Below are 19,805 nucleotides of genomic sequence, written 5' to 3'. Positions count from 1 at the left end.
GAATGAGATTAGGGCTTGGCTGAGTGTGAGCTGGTTGAAACTTAAACTAGGTAAACTCAGGAGTTATGGTATGGTATATAATTGTGCTTTGGATTGATGTATGTCCATATGTGTTCCAATAAATGTCCTCACATTGTATCTTTAGGTGTTCTTAAACACTGAGATAGTTCAGTGCCAGCAATACTCTTTTTTATCTGTTCATCTTGTTGGTAAACTGCAACTATTTAATTTGGATGCAAACCTTACCATTGTGATCCTTGTTTTTACCATCCTTTGTCTTCTCATATTTCATCAGTGTATGTTGTAGGAGGAAGTGTCTTCAGCAGTCCAGTATATCCAATACTGCTCGTGAAGGCACCTCCCTCTGCATTGTCCAACATATCATCCACAAATGACATATTAAGCGTGATAGAATAAGACTGTGAAGGTAGTGATGCAAAATCTAATATGTCAGGCTGACAAACTGCTTCAGAGTCTCAGAGGGATAGCCACATTAGACTGAAACTCTAAAAACAACGAGTAGCCTTGTGGAGCTTTAGAGACTAATAAGAATACATGAAGAAGTGGATTTGGCCCATGAAAACTCATGATACTCCAAAAAAACTTTTCTTAGATTATTCCTTCCCCTAAACATCTCCTTGCTCTCAATTCAGATCCAGAGACAAGAGTACCTTTTTAATGAGATCCTAGATTTGTGGTACGATCTATATTTTTGTTAGTCTCTAACATGCCTCAGTATTACTTGCTGTTTTAAAACTACTTCAAAACATATCAGTCTGGGGTTAACAGCTGTCTTTATTGATACTCCAAAAATCTTCCCATTCTTTGGAATCCTGTGCCCACTTTGTTAAAAGTAGAAAAAGTCTTCAAAATCTGGCTACGGGTGACATCAAGAAAATACATTATAAATGTAAAATACAAAAGTTGATATTGGACTATTACAATATTCTGCTTTTGGAAGATTTAAAATGTTTTATTTCAACATTGTTCACAGTTGTGCAATCCACGTATATCCCAGAATAATGAGAGACAAGCTATTGAGAGCTTCTTAGGTTTACCTTAAAAAGAGCTTTTTATGTAGTGTGAAAACTTGTCTTTCACCAATACAAGCTGATTCGCTAAAAAAATAATACCTTGCCTCCTTGACTTATTCTATTTCAATATTTCAAGCATGGTACATTGTAACAAATGAATTCCTCTTTAAAAAAAGAGAAATGTCCTCCAGAGCTTCATTTATTAAAATACCCCCAACTGATGTGAGGTTAGTAAGCTGAGATGAAATAGACTCCAGGGTCAGAAGGGACCATTATGATCATCTAGTCTGACCCCCTGCACAGTGCAGGCCACAAAATCTCACCCACCTCTCCTAGAATAATCCTCTCACCTATATCTCAGATATTGAAGCCCTCAAATACTTTGAAGACCCCAAGATGCAGAGATCCTCTAGCTGTGATCTGTACCCCATGCTACAGAGGAAGGCGAAAAACCTCCAGGGCCTCTGCCAATCTACCCTGGAGGAAAATTCCTTCCCGACCCCAAATATGGCGATCAGCTAAACCCTGAGCATGTGGGCAAGACTCATCAGCCAGACACCCACTCCACCCTTCCTGACTAATTCAAGACTAAATTTCATGCTGTTTTGTTCAGGTAACAGCACTGGAGACAACTGTGGCAACTGAAATTTGCAATCATGTTTAAAAATTAATGTGGACTATCCTTGAAGCTAATTGAATTGCCTCAAGGACTAAAATATAATTCAAAGGCCTTGTTTCCAATTACTGTATTTCTCCTTTATTTACATAGTTTATTGGGGAGAAAGGAAGGAGCATACTCTACATTTAATGTAAGTATTTTACTGAACCGTGACAGCTATCACTCAAGAGACCTTAAGCATATATGATATTTAGATAAATCATTTTCCATTGTGATTATTCTTGATTATCCTTTTGAGTCTAATACTACTTAATATTTAATAAGTTTAGCAATATCTCATAAATATTTAACACTGCTTTGTAAAAATTTATATGCACTACATAAATGTTTATCACTGACTCTTGATCATAATGAGACTTGGTTCTATGAACTGCAGACAGACATCCTCAGCTCCCATTATTTCAAAGTGATTTATGCCCAAGAATAGCAGAATTTTAAAATGAGAAAGGAACCAATCCTCTAAAATGATCAGAACTCTTAAGATATAGGTCTTATTCAGTCATTGCCTGCCATACTTCCAGCCCGCCCCCCAAATGTTGAAGAGCAAAGATTTGCTTTTCACTTTTACTTACTTATTAAAAGCACTAGTCTAGGCACATGAAATACTTTGTTTTTCTGAAGGGGTTTGATATTTTGTTTTTAAACACTTGCACACATTCAGTTGATTCTATAAAACTACATCTAGCAAACCCAAGAAGTGTTTAAACTACATCTTGATGTATTCAGGGCAGCATATAAACATTAGACTGACCAGTGCTGACAATAGCAAGGTCTCACTTTTGCAGTGTTATAGAAGATGTGGCTACCAGTCAGACACACCTCAAGACAGGCTGACCCATTTGCTGTCTGCAGACAAATCAGCCCACTAACCTTTGAGCTTCTGCTACCAGATTGCTTAAGATACATGTTTATTTCATGCTTCCTTCCTGAAACTTTTTTTAAATTATTCCTTCCCCTAAACATCTCCCTTGCTCTCAATTCAGATCCAGAGACAAGAAGAGTACCTTTTTAATGAGATCTTAAATTTGTGGTACATCATCAATTGGGAAAGACAAACACCTGAAGAATGGACTTGAGAAGCAGCACACTATGTGCATGGCTCTGAAATTTTCAACACTTTGCATGGGACATCCCTAATAAACACAGACCATTTGCTCCTCAGGGCAAGGAGTGATAGCAGGGCTTCATCTCAGATGCTGGTCCTAAAGAGATGGAATACTACAGTTGGTACTTGATTTCACAGGTGCCAAGTATATAACTTGTGTTATGTTCATGGACCTAATTTTCAGTAAGTTTGGGTGCTCAAGTTGCCAGTTCAAACACCTGACTTCAGCTCATAGATAAATAATGTGCTCACCCTATTTTTTCTGCTATCAGGTGGTTTCCGCCCTCTTCTGGAAAATTAGGCCTTAGTCTTTGCCAAAAGAGATCAAATGTCTTCTCTTCATATTGCCTTCAAGACTACAAAGGATTCTGTATCATGTGATTAAGCACCTTTTTGGGATTCAGAAGGAATTTCTATCTTCTTTTAGGATATTCTGCCATATGGTTCCTTGATATATGAGAAGCAATAAACATTAATTTGTTTTTTAGTGAATTAAAAAATAGTCTTTAATAAACCATATCTGCTACTATGAATTCTAGTTTTCAGTATATTAGTACAGTGATTTTTTTTTATGACTTGCCTTTAGAAATTCTTGTTCAAATCTGGTTAACGTTTAAAATTAGATCTTATGTCATCTGTTTATGCCTGTGAGTGAAGAAATACCATCGGATTTATTTCCCCCATGGGTGTTGACTGACTTGTTTGATTATATGCAATGTAGAAAAAATGGTTGGTCGCATCTTTTATAATTCTTGCCCCGCTTAATAGGCCCATCTCACATGCTGACACTTTCCACCATTTCAAACTGACTGTAGTTTAAAAATTGAGTAATATGCATAAAACTTATTTATTCATCAGATATTGTCTTTACATGTGTTCAATGCAATGTTGTCTGATTTAAATGGCAAAAGAAAGTTCTACTATCTATCTAATTTATCTAGGTAAGCCCTACAGAGTAGGAAGAGTTGTATTTTATTAACTAATTTCCAGTTAGACAGGCAATCAGTTAAAACTCTGCAAACCTATTGCCCTCAGGTGTTACTGAGGACATAATTTGAAGACTCTGAGTTTGCACAGATTAATTAAGGATATGATTTATCTTTCTTAATACTTTACTGGTGATGTGTGGAAGGGAAAATTTATCTTTACTCTCACATTTCAGATTTAGCTTGCAGAGTTGGAAATTAGGAAGAGAAAACACTTTCTTTTAAACTGAGTACATCTAATGTAGAATAATTGAAATACAAACTCAGAATCTAAGGGTACAATTTTAAGATGTACTTTTCAGAACAAAACATATTTATATATAAAAACAAAAGATAAAAAACAGACCAATATATCAGTGCATAAAGGAATAATTAGTAATAATTTGTTGTAGTTATCTCTAAGATACTACTGCTTATATATATAAATCTTGACATTTCTTTTACAAAATGTGACAACTAAATTTAACTTGTATTAAGCTATCACTTTAGCAATTGATGAAAATAAACGGTAAATTCATAGGGGTTAGGTCCATAAAAGGTTATTAGCCATGGGATTAAAATGGTGTTCTTGGCCTCTGTTTGTCAGAGGCTGGAGAGGGACGGCAGGAGACAAATCGCTTGGTCATTGTCTTCGGTCCACCCTCTCTGGGGCACCTGGTGCTGGCCACTGTCGGTAGACAGGATACTGGGCTAGATGGACCTTTGGTCTGACCCAGTACGGCCGTTCTTATGTTCTTATGACAAAGCTAAAATGAAACTGACTAACCCTAATAAAACAGATTCTTTTTGTATGTTTTGTTACCATGGCTCAGGTAGCTTTAAGCTCTCCCCCAGTCATATAAGTGTTAACATTTAGGAGACAAAGCGGAAAAAGATGAAGGAATTGTAAAAGAGGAGGTTTACTTTCAAGCGTTGACCTTTTGTAGTCAGTTAAGTCTCGCTGAAGTCTGCAGGGCCTCTGGCCCTTGTTGCTTGTATGGTAATTTTGATCACTGAAAGAGATTTGGAAAGTATCCAGTGCAAGACCCTGGATACAATCTTTGATTTTTGTTCATGTAAAGTTCGTGCTGGTTGTGCTGACTGTGCCATGCCCGATAAGGCAGAAAAGGAAAAACAGGAAACCATCGCCCCCCCTTTCTCCTGTCACTTAACAGATAGGGTCTGCTAGCATATCACAAAAAACGCACAAAAGCTTTCTCTATAAAACAGCTTCCCCTCCTGTATCAAATTGAGGAATCCCGAATAAACATTGGATGGCAGAATATGAGCCAGGTCCGAGGACTGATCACCCGAGAGCCACCTCCCGCTCACCAAACCAAACGAGTTCCTGTAGAGCGTAACGTATACCAAACATAACGAATACCAAATATGTTGTTGTTGTTGTAGTTTGTGTGTCTGTTAAATGTAAGTATTGTTATCTGAAATTGTTTAGAGGTATTGTTAAGTAGTAGTGTTAAAAGTTTTAGATAAATGATTAGTCTTATAAGTAAGACTGATGTAAATGTAACTGTTAATAATCCCTGGTCCCTTGTTAACAGCTATTGGGATTTAGAGAAACCTCAAGGAATTTTCTTTACTGTATTGCATTTTGATTATTGGTCATTCTAATAATTATTTGGTGCCTACATATGTAAGAAATTGATAAAAACATAATTTATACCTATAAGGCCTTTTAATAAAAGTTTAAAAGATATTTAGTAATAGTTTGCCTGTTTCTGCGCCTCCCTGGGACTAGCCACATTTCCGAACCTTTAATTTAAACCACAGAAAAGAGCTATATGTGTTGTCAAAACATGCACATAGACAAATATAACTGTAAAGAAAATAACTTTTTTAATGCAAAAGCCATGTACCTATTTTCATGAAAAATTTTCATGTTTAATTCCTACTTTAGAAACATGCTTGGTAAATACAATTTTTAGGCCTCTAAAATTACTGTGTATTCACCACCATTGCTTTAAATGTAATAGCTGTGAATTGGTTACCTCTCCATACTTCAGACTGAGGTTAGCCTTTCAATTTTTTCGTACTCTGAAAGTGTATGTACTAGGCCTGTCAAGCGCTTAAAAAATGTAATCACGATTAATCGCGTGCGCCTCTCCTTTGAAATGCCAAGCTGACCCCAGGCTCCATGCAGCGCTGCCCCTTGGAAGCACTGCGGCAGCATTTCCAAGGGGCAGCACATTAGGAGCTTGGGATCAGTTGGGGACTCCAGCTGATCCCCTCCTCCACTCGTGTTGCCCCTTTGAAGTGCCGGACTGGCACTTCTCAGAGGCAGCGCAGCATTATCACCTGCAATTAACATGTTAAAAAATTAACGCATTAATCCTGTTCTGCGTTAATCGCAGGCATTAATGAAGGTCTATTGACAGCCCTAGTATGAACATGTTGAAATACACTCTTCTGTTGTCAAATATTTCCTTTCTACATTAAATATAATATCTGAGATATAGTATGCAATTGATGAAACTACTCAGTTATGAGTACCTGTGTATTTTGGGTAGCTGTATGAATTGGGAACATTAAATCCGGAACTATTAATAAATCGTATAAAAATTTATATAACATATTATTAGCATTAATAATATATTTATAGAATATGCAGTTTGGTTTCCTGGCCAGCTTATTAATTTTTGTGATGCCATGTTCTGTTTGTTCTTGATGAAACAATGAACAATCACAATACATATGCCAGGTTTGGGTCTTCTTTCCTGTATCACCTGACTTTAGACATTCTTGTAACTTGTATTGATTTTATTATCCCTCTTTACCCATACAAACGTAACCTTATAACCTCTTATTGATGTCACTATTATCTTTCTAAAGAAATTGCCCGTACATATATTGGCTACCTGAAATAAAAAAAGGGTCTTCTCTAAGCAAATGCATGCTTCCCTTTTTAATCTTCCCCATGAATAATTATATCCACTCTAATCTCCTTACTATTGTTTGTCTTCTGTTTTCTTGTCTTTCCATTGCAACCAGATCTGTTTTTTCTACAAAAAACAAAACAAGAGCAATAAAAGCTCCCTGTTCATTCAAACACACATTCATCTAGCCCCTACTATCTTTCGAGGCATTTCTAAGCAAATTACAGTGGCATGTGAGAACTGACTACGAAAAGTTCAAGATTGTACTGTGTGGAAACACTGTACAAACAAATTCTTGGTTGAATGCTATTGCTAATGGTTTGTTTCTAAATATGACTCTGAGGGAAGATATGAGCCCTATAATCTTGTGCCCTCAGCAAAAAAAATTGTGCCCTAGTCCTAGAATACATCATGGTTGGTCTGTATTATGACTACCTAGTATCACAGCATCTGTGGATTTCAGATGTCTTGATAGCTAGATGTTTCATCTACATCCAACCCCTTAACCCACTGAGGGTTTTAACTATTAGAAGCAGGATGTTGAAGCTGATCTAGAGATGGACAGGAATCCAACTGAATCAGTGAGGTTTTGGTATGAAGTACTATTGTCTCCCTGTTTACTTTCATGGTTCGACTGATCTGCGTTGTAATAACTGGAGTTAACATGTGGCTTTCACATCGTGACAATCCCTCCCTCTCTCCTCCAGGCAAAACTTTGCAATGTCATTTTATGATACCATACTCTTCTTGTGGAGCTAAAAGTTCAGAATGAAGAACTGTCTCTAATGTGTATTTGACTAAAATATACTAACAACTAAATTAATCTGTTGGAGGTCTGCATGGCATATACAATATATACAATGCTACTCACAAGAACGTCAGAATGTCATACTGAATCATCTGACTTCAAATGTTAGCTATCGGTTGGTGGAATTTTGAGAGTCACACTGTTCAAGTCTCTATAGATAGAAATTCTGAAATATTTTAATATAGAACATTGCAGATAGGTTTTCTAAAATATTAAGCTGTTTTTTGTTAATTGCAAGCCCAGTTCTAGTGGTTTCTCTTTCATTAATGGATATTTTTTGAAAGTGGATATTGTGGTATTGTTGCTTCTTTGTTTAAAAATATCTTCGCCCTCCCCCCCCCCCACCTGCTCTGGCCAGAGAACGACCAAGGTGGATAAGAAGGATGTATAGTATAAATATGTAATTATGCTGCCTTTTGTGACCATCCCAAATTGAGTTCATGATATGTAGAGTTTATTGCAGACATATAATCATTTCTATTAAAAATTAAATATCTCATAGTTTGTATCTATGATAATGCAATTAACTAAAATATGTTTTTCAGGTGTTTGTCACTGATTACTTTGGAATCTAAGAGCCAGTATTTTACTTATTTGTTTTTATTTCATTGAGTTATTTGCCTTTATTTAGTGTTCTAGGCATATTACATATAGTAAACAACAAACTGACAAAACACATAAACTTATTTTAAAAATCAGAACTCTAAATCCTTCCAACAAGCAGCATGGTTTATCTCATTACCTTTCTCCTCTCTCAATAATCATTCTTCCTCCGCTACCTGAGGAAAACCTGTCATAACTTGCATGCCCTAAATGTCACCACATTTGGGACTTAATGACCAGTGTTGGAAGGCAGTTCCAAAACCAAGGACAGCTAATTCACAGTTCTCCCTAACTCTCTCCAAATTATATTGATGGGAAAGCAGCTCCGATGCTTCAAATGACCTCCATGTATGCTATATCATTTGGAGAGATGGTAGTTTCTTAATGAGACTGAATATACATTAAGTGAACCCTTTTTTAAGTTGAGGTTTTAAAAAAACATACAAAACCCTAGTCATTTGCTGCTATGAGTGTTTGCTTTTATTTAAAATATCCTCCAGTTGTAGAATAAATATAGTGCTAGAATTAACAAATTAGATATACCCTGTGATCACAACAATGATTTGTTATCACCAACGTACAATAAAAATATGGAAATAAACTGTAGATCTTAATCTAGAAAATGGTGTTGCAGTGATATAAACAGCTACTATAGGTATACAGAAAGGAAAAGTCAGTAGTGTAATATTTTATTTAGGATTGATTCCATGAGATATCATAATTTCTTATTGCTCATAATTGTTAAAATCAATGTTAATTGCTTTAATGCAATAGGGACTAATCTCTTCTGTACATCTAAAATACTTGATATCAGAAGGGATTTCTTTTCTCTGTATTCATGTTATAACAAGTCAGTGTTCCTAAACAATGGTGATAATACTATCTCTTGAAGACTGTGTTTTCTAGAATTGCCACTGTTCCTTTATCCTTGCCATTTAGCTCCCCCGGAGATGGGCCAAAGCAGGGTATGCATGTGTTTTTACACATAAAAAGGGCTTCTGGATTTTTTTAAAAATGAAACTTAAGATATGTAATTGGCCCATCTTGATGTTTTTAAAAAATAAATAAATGTTTTTATTATGTGTGTGAGTATTTATTGAAATCTTATTAGAAACAAAAATATTAGTGTATGAGAGAGAGAATTTAGATTGAGTGATTTGATCCAACCAGTTAATAGTGAATTCGAAAATATACTATAGTATATTTGGTAAACATCATGAAGTCTTAGTCTACTATGCTGTACTAAAAATGTAATGAGAAGTGGGAGACATTCACCAATTATTGTGCATATTTAAGCCCCGGTCCTACAAATGCTTAAATCAGAGGAGATATCCCACTAAATTAGATAAGAATACTCAAGTGAATAAAGGCACACTAGGAGCACAGAATTATAGGACTGGAATGGACTGTGGAGGTCATCTAGTTCAGTCCCTGTACTTATGGCAGGATTCAAGATGTGCTTCAGTGTTGTTTGCAGGACTGGGAGCATAACTGTGAATCAAACTTCACTGCAGATTATTTGTTTTTTAAATTAGAAATGTATTTGCTGTACCTTTGTCTGTTTTCCTTTATTCCCATAGCTGCATACAGTAATGTGGACCATTGATTGGTTAGGCCACTGCTAGCACTAGATATTAGCTATTAGCTGAGCAGGAATAATTGTATGTATGTATCTATAATTATATGAAGCAGTGAGTATGTAAGTCAAGAGTATTACAAATATCTTTGTGCTGTTTAACACAGCAGAGCAAATAATGATGTTTTAATAATCAATTTTGTTTAATTCAACTTAATTATTAATTGTTTTTAAGTTAACTGAAAAACATTAGTATTGCCAACCCTCCTTTGACATCCCTCTGTCTTTGACGAGTTTCTAGACTGGCTAGTCAAAGACCTGTGGAATATAGATTGACTTGTGTCATGCATTACTATAAAATCATAGAGCTTAAGTCTTCAAAGATCAATCATTTTCTTTTGTTAGAAAAATGATTTTACTTGGCTGGTGGCAAATCACTGTTATATATGAACTTCTTAACAGAACTAAATCAAAATGGAGTATTTGAACTGATATAATCGTTAAGGAATAGCGGGTAGCCATCGAATGAGTAACAGTTATTTTATAAGGTTCAGAGGGGTAGCCTAGTTAGTCTGTAACTAGAAAAACTTAAACAACAAATAGTCTAGCAGCACCTTAAAGACTAACAAAACATGTAGATGGTATATTTTTGGATCTGGACTTTTAATACTCCAGTAATTTGGAGAAGTGGGTTGTATCCACAAAAGTCCATGATGCCATCTACATGTTTTGTTAGTCTTTAAGGTGCTCCTAGACTATTCGTTATTTTTCAAGTTTTTCCAATTATTTTATGGTATCGTGTGGGCCCTGAGCTTTATAATAAAAGCATAATAGCTTTATCATAATAGCCAATAATCAGTCAGTTTGAATAAAGATACTTTTGTGGGCTGGGGCAGCAGCCTTTTTTTTTTCCTTACGTTTGAATAATTTTTGGTCCTAAAATTGATAGTATTCAAAAAATTTTAAGTGAAAACTATAAAATATGAGCAGTATCTTGCCTTTGACTTCAGTGCAACCAGAATTTCAATCTGGTGCTTCAAAAACATGCGTGTGATTTTTTTTTTTTAGTATATAATTATTACAAAAAGTAATAGGACAAGATGATTTCACTTTTTGCATCTTTTTGCTATCCTTCATCCTTTGTTTCATATTTAATCCTGTAACAATAGCTAGTTTTGTTCTGAAAACGTACTAAACATTTTCAAAAGGCACAAAATCGCCTATTTGGTGGATTTAAAATATTTTTTCAAGTCCTCACTAGACTGCATATAAAAAATACCAAATGTTGAGTAGATTTGCTCTAGAAATGTCTTTCCATATCTAATGCATGTATCTTATTTTATTTATTGTATAGAGAAACTTCTCTTAACTAGAGCAAACAAAAACTGATGGAAACCTTTAATCTTTAGAATTGATTTAAGGTTTATTTTTGAGAAGTAGAGAGGGAACTAAAATAAATAAGCTGAAAACAAAGGGAACGTATCATGACCACATTGGAGCACATGTCAATGTTATTTATATTGCATGGGCCCCAGTTGCTATGCCTTAAGAGAACAAGTGCAAGCTGCCCTTTTCATTAAGGGTAATTCCCCCCACTCTCTTCACCAACTAAATAACATAAGAATGGCCATATGGGTCAGACCAAAGGTCCATCTAGCCCAGTATGCTTTCTTCCAACAGTGCCCAATGCCAGAGAGTGAACAGACCAGCTAATCATTACATGAGCCCTCTCTTTTCGCCCATTCCAGCCTCTGAGAAACAGGAGCTAGGGATACCGCTCCTACCCATCTTGTCTAATAGACATTGATGGATTTATCCTCCATCAATTCAATTAATTCTTTTTTGAACCCTATTAAAGTTCTGGTCTTCACAGCATCCTCTGGTAAGGAGTTCCACAGGTTGACTCTGTGCTTCATAAACAAAAACTTCATTTTATTTGTTTTAAACCTGCTACCTATTAATTTAATAAATATGAATGTATGCTAAAAATGGTGCCCTCTCTAACACTGGTAAAGTTTATAGGGTTTTTTTTCAGTGTTTCAGTAAAATTATTTTGCGTAAGCTAATGCATTTGTGGACACAATATTTTCAGGTGAGACAGTATAACTGAAGGGATGTGCGGTACTTTAGTGTTTCTGAGAGGTGAGTGTAGATGGTTGTGTATGTGAGGTCAGCCATGTGGCAAAACTAAAATATCTTGTAATAAGGAGGTATAGAACTGGCAGTATTTCTAGTGGGTTTCAGAGTCTATAAATTTTGTAGCCTGTGAAATGGTGTTTTAAATTCCTTTCTCAAGTTTCCTGTTTTGACTTGAAATTTTAATTTCCATTAAAGCCATGTTCAGATTCATTCCTGAACCCATCCCTTTCCCAATTAATAAGTGAGCTTCAAAGTAGATGGACACACTCTCTCTTGTGGGTCAGTTCTAGTAATTGCTAAGTGCTATTACTTATCCCTCCATCATGTAAATCCCAATGGAATGAAGAATTAGAATTACTCAGGTGGAGGAAGCTTGTAAATTAATTTTTAAAATATGTGGAGTTTCTGATTCATGGATGGTCAATCAAGCATTGCAGTTTTTATAAGAGGTGGACTTTGCATTCGCTGTGCTTTTCAGATGATTTGTTTTTAACAATGATTTATTAAGATGTAACTTTAGAAGTATATGTCTTCTGCAGGCCCTACACTATACATTGTTTTGCAAGACAGGTTTTATTTTAATTCACATACAAATATTAAATCATGACATTTTTCATAGCCATAATAATGATGATTTATTTTTGTTTCTTACTCTCATTTTGCAGAGTTACATACATGGGAGCAGTCAGGCTCAATTTGTTGCAGAATCACACATCATTCTACTGCTGAGTATCCTTCAGAAACCAATGGATAGAAAAAGGCAAGCTAAAACAGAGTATGTTATTATATGAAATTGCTCTGACAGTGAATATCACTGAAATTTGGAACAGGTATTGCATTTTCACTTTATTTACTATATGATTAAGCAGATACTTAGTGTTGTTGCTGTTTACTATTGAGGAATGCTGGAGCTCATGTCTTATATTATGTATCTATTTAACTACCAGCTCTAACAATCTGCCTGGCACAGTACTATTTTATATTTTTCCTTTGTTTCCTATATTTAAATCATCAGCAGATATTTGCTTTTCTCTTCTCTTTGCATTGTCTGCTAATTTGAAAAATATTTTGTCTCTGATTTCAGCTTTGTTAAATGTTCAAGAGAATGTATGTGTTTTCTAGTTTAGAAAAATAGCAACAAAATTATAAAATGTAATTATAACTCCAAAGTCCTTTCTATGGACTAGACACCTGACTTGAGGTATCCTTGTTTACATTGCACTAACATCTTCAATTCCAGTGGCAATAAACGGCCAACTATAGTTCCCATTAATGTCAAAGGGAAGATTCTTAGTAACTTGAGTAGTAGTTAGGTCAAGAAAGACCTTCATGGAAGTTTATGTAACAATAAACACTTGATTTTTCTAAACTATTTCTCTATCATAAATTATGCTTATTCAATGAAAACTATAACAAAATTATCGTTCTCACCTGGGTGGCAGGGGGAGGTGGGGAAAAAAAATGAAATCCCCCAGAATACAGAACCTTAGAGGTTGGTAAACATAACTAATAAACATAACTAATAAACTTTGTTCCCTCCCAAATTTTGAGGGGTTTGTCAGTGGATCCACACTGATGTTGAATCATAGTCTTACTCTTTCCAAAGACTGCTGCATGGTTGTGCAAGTAGGCCCAGTGGCTGTGCAAGACGAGTGTATCGGAAATGTACAAATTGAAGATCAAATCAGGAGTTTATTGCTGATTTGCAACTTCTCTCCTCATTCATAACAAATAGGCAATGCTTCTCACCTGTGGAATTTGGAGGCAGTCCAGAGTTGTTGTTGGAGGTCCAGGACTGAGCCCTGACCTTCAAATCAGGCCACTAGAAATTATGCCTCTAATGGTAGAACTAGAAGGAAGTTCAGCAGTGCTAGAGTTAGAATGCAGGGCAGTGGAATCCCTCAGGAGTGAGCAGAAGGGAGCAGGGAATGATGGGAAGAACTGAGGAAGATAGGGCACTGGGAAAGCTAGGAGAGAAACAAAAGAGGAGGGAGCAACTCCCCTTCTGTTCCATTCCATCACATCCCTGCCTACCTGTGGCCTGCTCCTGCTCACTTATAGAGTTGCTAACTCTGTAATAAGACAAAACCAACCACCCAAACCCTGGTCCTCCACCTAGGCCATGTCCTCTTCTCCACCCTTCTCTGAGGCCCTGCCCACTACTCACTACATTCCTTCTCACTTGGAGACTTTCTGTCTCTAACCTCACTAACTTTCATTGGGCTGGAATGCGGGATTGGGGTGCAAGAGGGTCTCAGGTTTGGGGAGGAAGTCTAAAGTGGGAGAAGGAGCTTGGGATTTGGGTGTGGGCTTACCTCAGGGCACCTCCCAATCAGCCTGTGCAGCAGGCTCCCTGCCTGTCCTGGCTCACCATTATGCCCCAGAAGTAGCTAGACCACACCTAGATGGGGAAAGGACTGTTAGGAAGCTCTACGTGCTGTTCTGTCTCACAGGCAGCATAACCCAGCTCCCATTTGCTGGATCCTGGCCAATGGAAGTATGGAACCACTCATTGGCACAGGAGCAGTACAATGAGCTTTCTGAATGCCCTCCCCCCCACCTAGGAACTGGACCTACTGGCTGCTTCCAAGGCACAGCTCAGTGCCAGAACAAGTGGGGACTAGCCTGCCTTAGTCTTGCCACACAGCTCTCTGGATTTTTAACGGTCCAGCCAATAGTGCTGACCAGAGCTTCCATGGTCCTTTTTTGACTTGGCATTCTGGTCAAAAACCAGACACCTGATCAAAATACTATAGAGGGGGGTCTGTATTATCCAGGTGACCTCTATTATTTGGTTCCCAATGTCACCTGGCAGTGACTGGTCCTAGATCCTGCCTCTATGTTTCTCTGCCTGTTTCTGGCTGTAGTTTTCCCAGCTGTGTCTTTACTGATCTGCCACTGAGTGCCCTTCACTGTGTTGCCTGGCACCTCCCAACTTGGAACTCTGAAGCCAGGCAGGAAAACAAGTCTGCCCTGGGACCCGCAGATGTACCAATATGCCATACTGGTTTCTTAAGAAGTACTGGAATGGCATTCTAGAGTATTCTGGCACAATTTACGCACTGCAGTTAAGTTGCTTCTCACCACTTGGTTTCATAAGTTGTTGGTGTCATTCCATATTGACTTTTTCAGCTTGCAGCTCCACTCTTCTTCTTCTTCTTAGCTTAGTCACTGCACCAGCAAGTTTTCCTAGAAGTTCATTCCTCTAGCAGGCTTCCTCTGCCACCACAACAATGGTAAGCAAGCCCTGCAATCTATAAGATAAATCTAAGTGTTCTAGGCAGCATTTCAAGAGCCTCATAGAGGGAACTATACCTTCTTGCAATAAACATTTTATACTTTTTCTGCCAGAGTGTAGCGTTTCAGAATGTTAGAGATGCCAGGCAGCCACAAAGCATCAGTGTTCTTACCTCTTTCATTGTAACTCGTGATTTTTGGCCCTTGCTGGAGCCAGTCCCATAATGACTGGAGATCCTCCAGTTCCTATCTGCCTGAGCCCTGTGTTAGGAAAATTAACATGCATCAAGATAAATAACAACCTTCTTTTTGCATGCCACAATGCACTTGTCTGTCTCACGACTCAAGCTGTGATATCTTTTTGTTTTCTACTACAGTATATAAAATAGAAAATCACTGTATCTGGCTGACAGAATGAATAGTTCAAGTGAAGCTATTCATTGCCTCTTGAAACAAGAATTATCTAAGGTTTCTTTTCACACCTCAGTACTGTGAAACAGAGAATTTGGATACAAAACAAATTTCAAAAATAGTATAAAGTCTTACAAAGAGACTTTAACATTTACACATGAAATTAATGTTGCCTTCTCTTTATGTTGGCAGTACTACTTAATTGCTTCATTGCTTTGTTGTTTTTTTAGTCAGGAGGTGTTTATAGCAAAGAAGATTTTTTTTAAATATACCAGATTGATAAACAGTGATGTATTCGCTTTAACATTAAAACTTTAAAAGGTGCATTCAATTTTAAAACAAAGTAATTTTACTTGCCTGCTGCTTTTCACGTTATATTTCACTTTATAATGTAGAAGTATAAGTACATAGCAGTTATTTCTAGCTATGTGATAGAATATACAGCATGATTTTTCTCTTTATCAGTGCTGAGTTAAGGTGCTTTAACACCTTTTGAGGAAAAGGGAAAATCTGGACTCATCTATTTCTCATGAAACATTTTCACGCAACTCTTGCTTATCATTTAAATTGTGGTAGTCCCCTGAATATTCTAGACTCATTCCAAATACAGAAAAATTCATGTCTATTGGTTACATAATCAGATCACAATTTTATTTTAACAGAACTACTTAAAATATCTATTTTCAGTCCTAACTAATTATTATGGTAAAATGCATGAAAAGCCATCAATTCTAGTAACACAGAGGAAATTGCTTTTTAAAATATAAATAAAACAAGTAGAAAAAGTAATTGCTAAAGAAAAAGCTTAATATTTAGACAGTTTCAGAAATATGGTATTGATTATCCTTTAATATTAAATTGCTTTATTTCCCTATATCTGGGTTTTAAAGGAGAGAATTTTTAAATATGTATGGGGTCACTAATTTCCTAAAAGTAACTCTGATTTACACTGTAAAGTTTTTAGAAATTCTTCTTTGGCTGTCCAAATGTAATTTAAACCAGTTTCAAACACATTCAATTAGTATTTAAATCAACTATATTTAAAGAGTCATTTTATTTGTGCCTCTAAACTCAGTGACTTGTATGTATATTAGTATGAACCATTAACTGCCAAGATTCTAGTACTGCCATTAGATATCAAAAGCTTAGACCAATTTTCATTTGTTAAAGATCCAAATTCCGATGGATATGTCCAATGGATGATTCACAATACACGTATCCTAAGCTCTTGAAAACTGGCATACCGACTATTTACATTTGGGGCAGACACCAGGCTAAGCCTCCTTCAGCTGCTTAAAGGGTATGTTGGAGATGATTTGGGGCATGCCTGGCAATCTACAGTGAACCCAGCCATCATGGCCCAGTCGCCACTCCTGGATATGCCAAACTTGGACTTTCGTGCCAAACTTAGACTCTCAGAGGCATAGCAACTCTTGACTCTTCAGCTGCAGAGCAGCTAGATAGCCAACACATCGACACTGCCATCCAGCATAATCCATATTTAGCTTGCATTCCAGTACCCACACCCCATTTTACTGAACATTTATAGCATTGTATAGAATTTATTTTAGAGATAGTAGGGTTAAAACAATCTCAGTGAAATATTAGGAACTTCAAAGGACTTTTGGGGGCAATACACATGAAATAGATTGCCCAGGAAATGCAAATGACCCTCCTTAAGTCCACCATTTTGAAACTGCTGATCTGGCTGATCATGGTCTCTCCAAAAAGCCGAACTAGATCAATAAGTCACTCCTGCTCATAAATGTTCTTGTTTGATGCAAAGAGTGTGATGAACAGTATTTGAAGGATTGCTCTCGTCTGGCCCATGTTGCAGTTGGTGTGATCTCTAGTAAGCTTATTAGCCTGTGTGTATGTTCTTTTTAACATTTTCTCTGCAGTGCTTTTTCCTTAAGAATAAAATATGCTACTTGCTAAGAACTCTGTGGTTATACACAACTGCAGCAATTGCATTGTGTACTATCTCTAAGGAGAAATGCAATAGCAGAATAAAGGAAAGGAACTTTTCAGCCTGGATATACCCCAATCAGGAATGAGACAGAAGTTGGTCTCCAGTCAAGTGAGGCAATGGCTGGAAAGCTTGAAAGTGGGTGCCCTTGCAGAATCATAAAATGGGAATAAAGTCACCTTGAACTGTGACATCCCATGACAGACTGTACTAGTCCTGAAGGCTCCCTGCTGGAGTCCTTGTGGTCCTACCATACTCTACCCTTGGAAAGCACAGAAGAGGTGAGTCCTTCATGCTGCTTAGTGAGGCTGCAGGTAATCATCCAATCAGGACCCAGCAAACTCATATAAAAGGAGTTGTTGGGAGAGAGTAAATTCACTTGTTGGCTGGAGCTAGTAGAGCCAGGACATTGCTCCTGGCTAGTTAGAGTATTTCCAAGACGGGACAGAACAGTTAGTGACAGGGACCAGGTCAGCAAGGAAGATCCTCCTAACTGGTTGCTGGGACTCGAGCAAGATATCAGCCCAAGGTAGGGGTGAAACTGGGGCCACAAGAAAGTGGGACAGGCAACAGTAGTAATAATAAGTTAAAGTGATGCATCATGTGGCTACTGTTAGTAGGATACCTGAGTTGGGACCTGATGTAGTGGGCAGGTCCCTCCTGCCAGTCACAGGCAAAGTGGCTGAGTATCCTGAGAAGGGAATTTTCAGTCCCAGGGAAGGAACTGAAGACACCAGGGAGGCCAATATGTACTTTAATGCCCTGAAAGGGGAATGCACTGAACTGAAAGCATGACTAAGCTAGAGAGCTGGGTTGTTCAAGGCTCACTAGACAATGAAGAAAGTAGACAAAGAAGGAAGCCCTAGTGGCAGCATTCCATTGCAGTACAGGGATTATAAGAATTAGTCCAGGGAGTGCTGCAGAAGACCGTTGACAGTAGTCTGCAGAAGACCAATGACAGCCTCTTGGACTGATTACCCCAGAAGGATTTATTTCCTTTCATGCATAGACTGTGTGAGACTTGACTGGGGGGGGGGGGGGGGGGGCAGGGATTGGGGGGAGAGAATGGGGGAGGGGAAGAGAAGAGAGACTTCAGTTTGAGCTCTGCCACTGATTTCCCTGTTTAACCTTGTCTAGCTCACGTAATATCTGTCACTCAGTTCTTCACCAGTAAAATGGTGATAATAGTACTTCTTTCTCCCACACATTGTTAGTTTTGTTTCTTTTGACTGTGAACCCTTCAAGGTAGGCATTGTAAATTACTGTAGCTATGTCGTGAAGATAACACACCAACCATCATGAGACTCAAGTATCCATGGAATATAAATACAAATCTGATCCATGCCCAGGTTTAAGTTCCCTTTAGGTTTGTTGTCAACCTAATATTGATGTTAGGGGTCTCAAATGACATTTTCATATAACTACCAAAGTACAAGTCTGAAAACTTTGCCTTCATTGGAATACTCCCAGTTAATGTACTGGGATGAGCTAAGTTTCAAAGCTTGCTGCTGCAAAATTAGAAGCTTCTTTCCTACTCATGGCATTTCAACTATCAGATTTCTGTACAATATAAGCCTCTCACGTCAGAAATAACTACGGAATTCAGGTGGAATAAATCTTACAAGAGGGGGAAAAGAACTAGACTCAGGTTTTTGTTGTTGTTTTGTTTTGTTGTTTTTTGCATAGGGAAAACTGAAAAGAAACTTCTCAAAATGAATACTGTATTACTGATCATTCCCAGCCATAGAATGCATAATACCTAAAAATACATATTGGCAGAAGAAAAATGAATGCTAAATGCAAGTCAAAATAATTTTAGGTTGAGATGACTTTTAATCTTCTGTAATAATATACTATATTTTTTCAACATTAGTTCTCATTAAATTGACAAGATCCTGATTTTTCTTCCCAGGAGCTTGTTTTCATGTGCAACTCAGAATGAAGCTTCTTATAATATAAAGCTATTTGCCATTAGTTCAGTTGGATGATCATTGCTGCAAGCTACTGTACACAATTTACAAAAGTAATAGTTTGTTTTATGTGATATGTATTTTGACTTCCCTAAGTAGTAAAATAGTGATCAATAAATCAGCACAGAAATTGAGATGTACCTGCAGTAGACTGAATGCATACCACACAGTAAACTATTAAGTACCAATGTACATTAAATAGATTTATCTAGACTGACCCCTGTATTTATTAGTAAATGGTTATTAAAGTTATCTATTTGGAACCAACAGTTTGCTAGATGCTTCACAGGCATAATACAGTGTCCCTGCTTTGAACAGTTTGCAATCCACAGGCTCATTCCTGCAAAATTTACACATGAATAACTTGACTCCCATGAGTATTCCTGTTGACTTCATCTGTTGCAAGGTTGAACTGATT

General features: G+C 37.1%; 1 protein-coding gene across 5 annotated transcripts in view; it reads left to right on the top strand.

Annotated features, from left to right (window-relative positions):
- TUSC3 (tumor suppressor candidate 3) overlaps positions 1–19,805 on the top strand; it is a 260,616-nt gene that overhangs the window by 190,205 nt on the left and 50,606 nt on the right. For 3 of the 5 annotated variants that reach the window (XM_075930369.1, XM_075930374.1, XM_075930375.1), the window contains one exon: positions 12,466–12,529. In XM_075930369.1, the coding sequence (XP_075786484.1) occupies positions 12,466–12,529 (64 nt within the window). Of the gene's footprint in view, positions 1–1,803; positions 1,844–2,696; positions 3,751–12,465; positions 12,542–19,805 lie in introns of those variants that run through there. The other 2 variants (XM_075930371.1, XM_075930373.1) reach the window with 2 other exon arrangements.

This window comes from Pelodiscus sinensis, chromosome 5 (genome assembly GCF_049634645.1).
Source record: "Pelodiscus sinensis isolate JC-2024 chromosome 5, ASM4963464v1, whole genome shotgun sequence".
Classification (NCBI taxonomy): domain Eukaryota; kingdom Metazoa; phylum Chordata; order Testudines; family Trionychidae; genus Pelodiscus; species Pelodiscus sinensis.
Note: the sequence above shows the minus strand (reverse complement) of the source record. Positions and strands in the feature narration are given on the sequence as shown.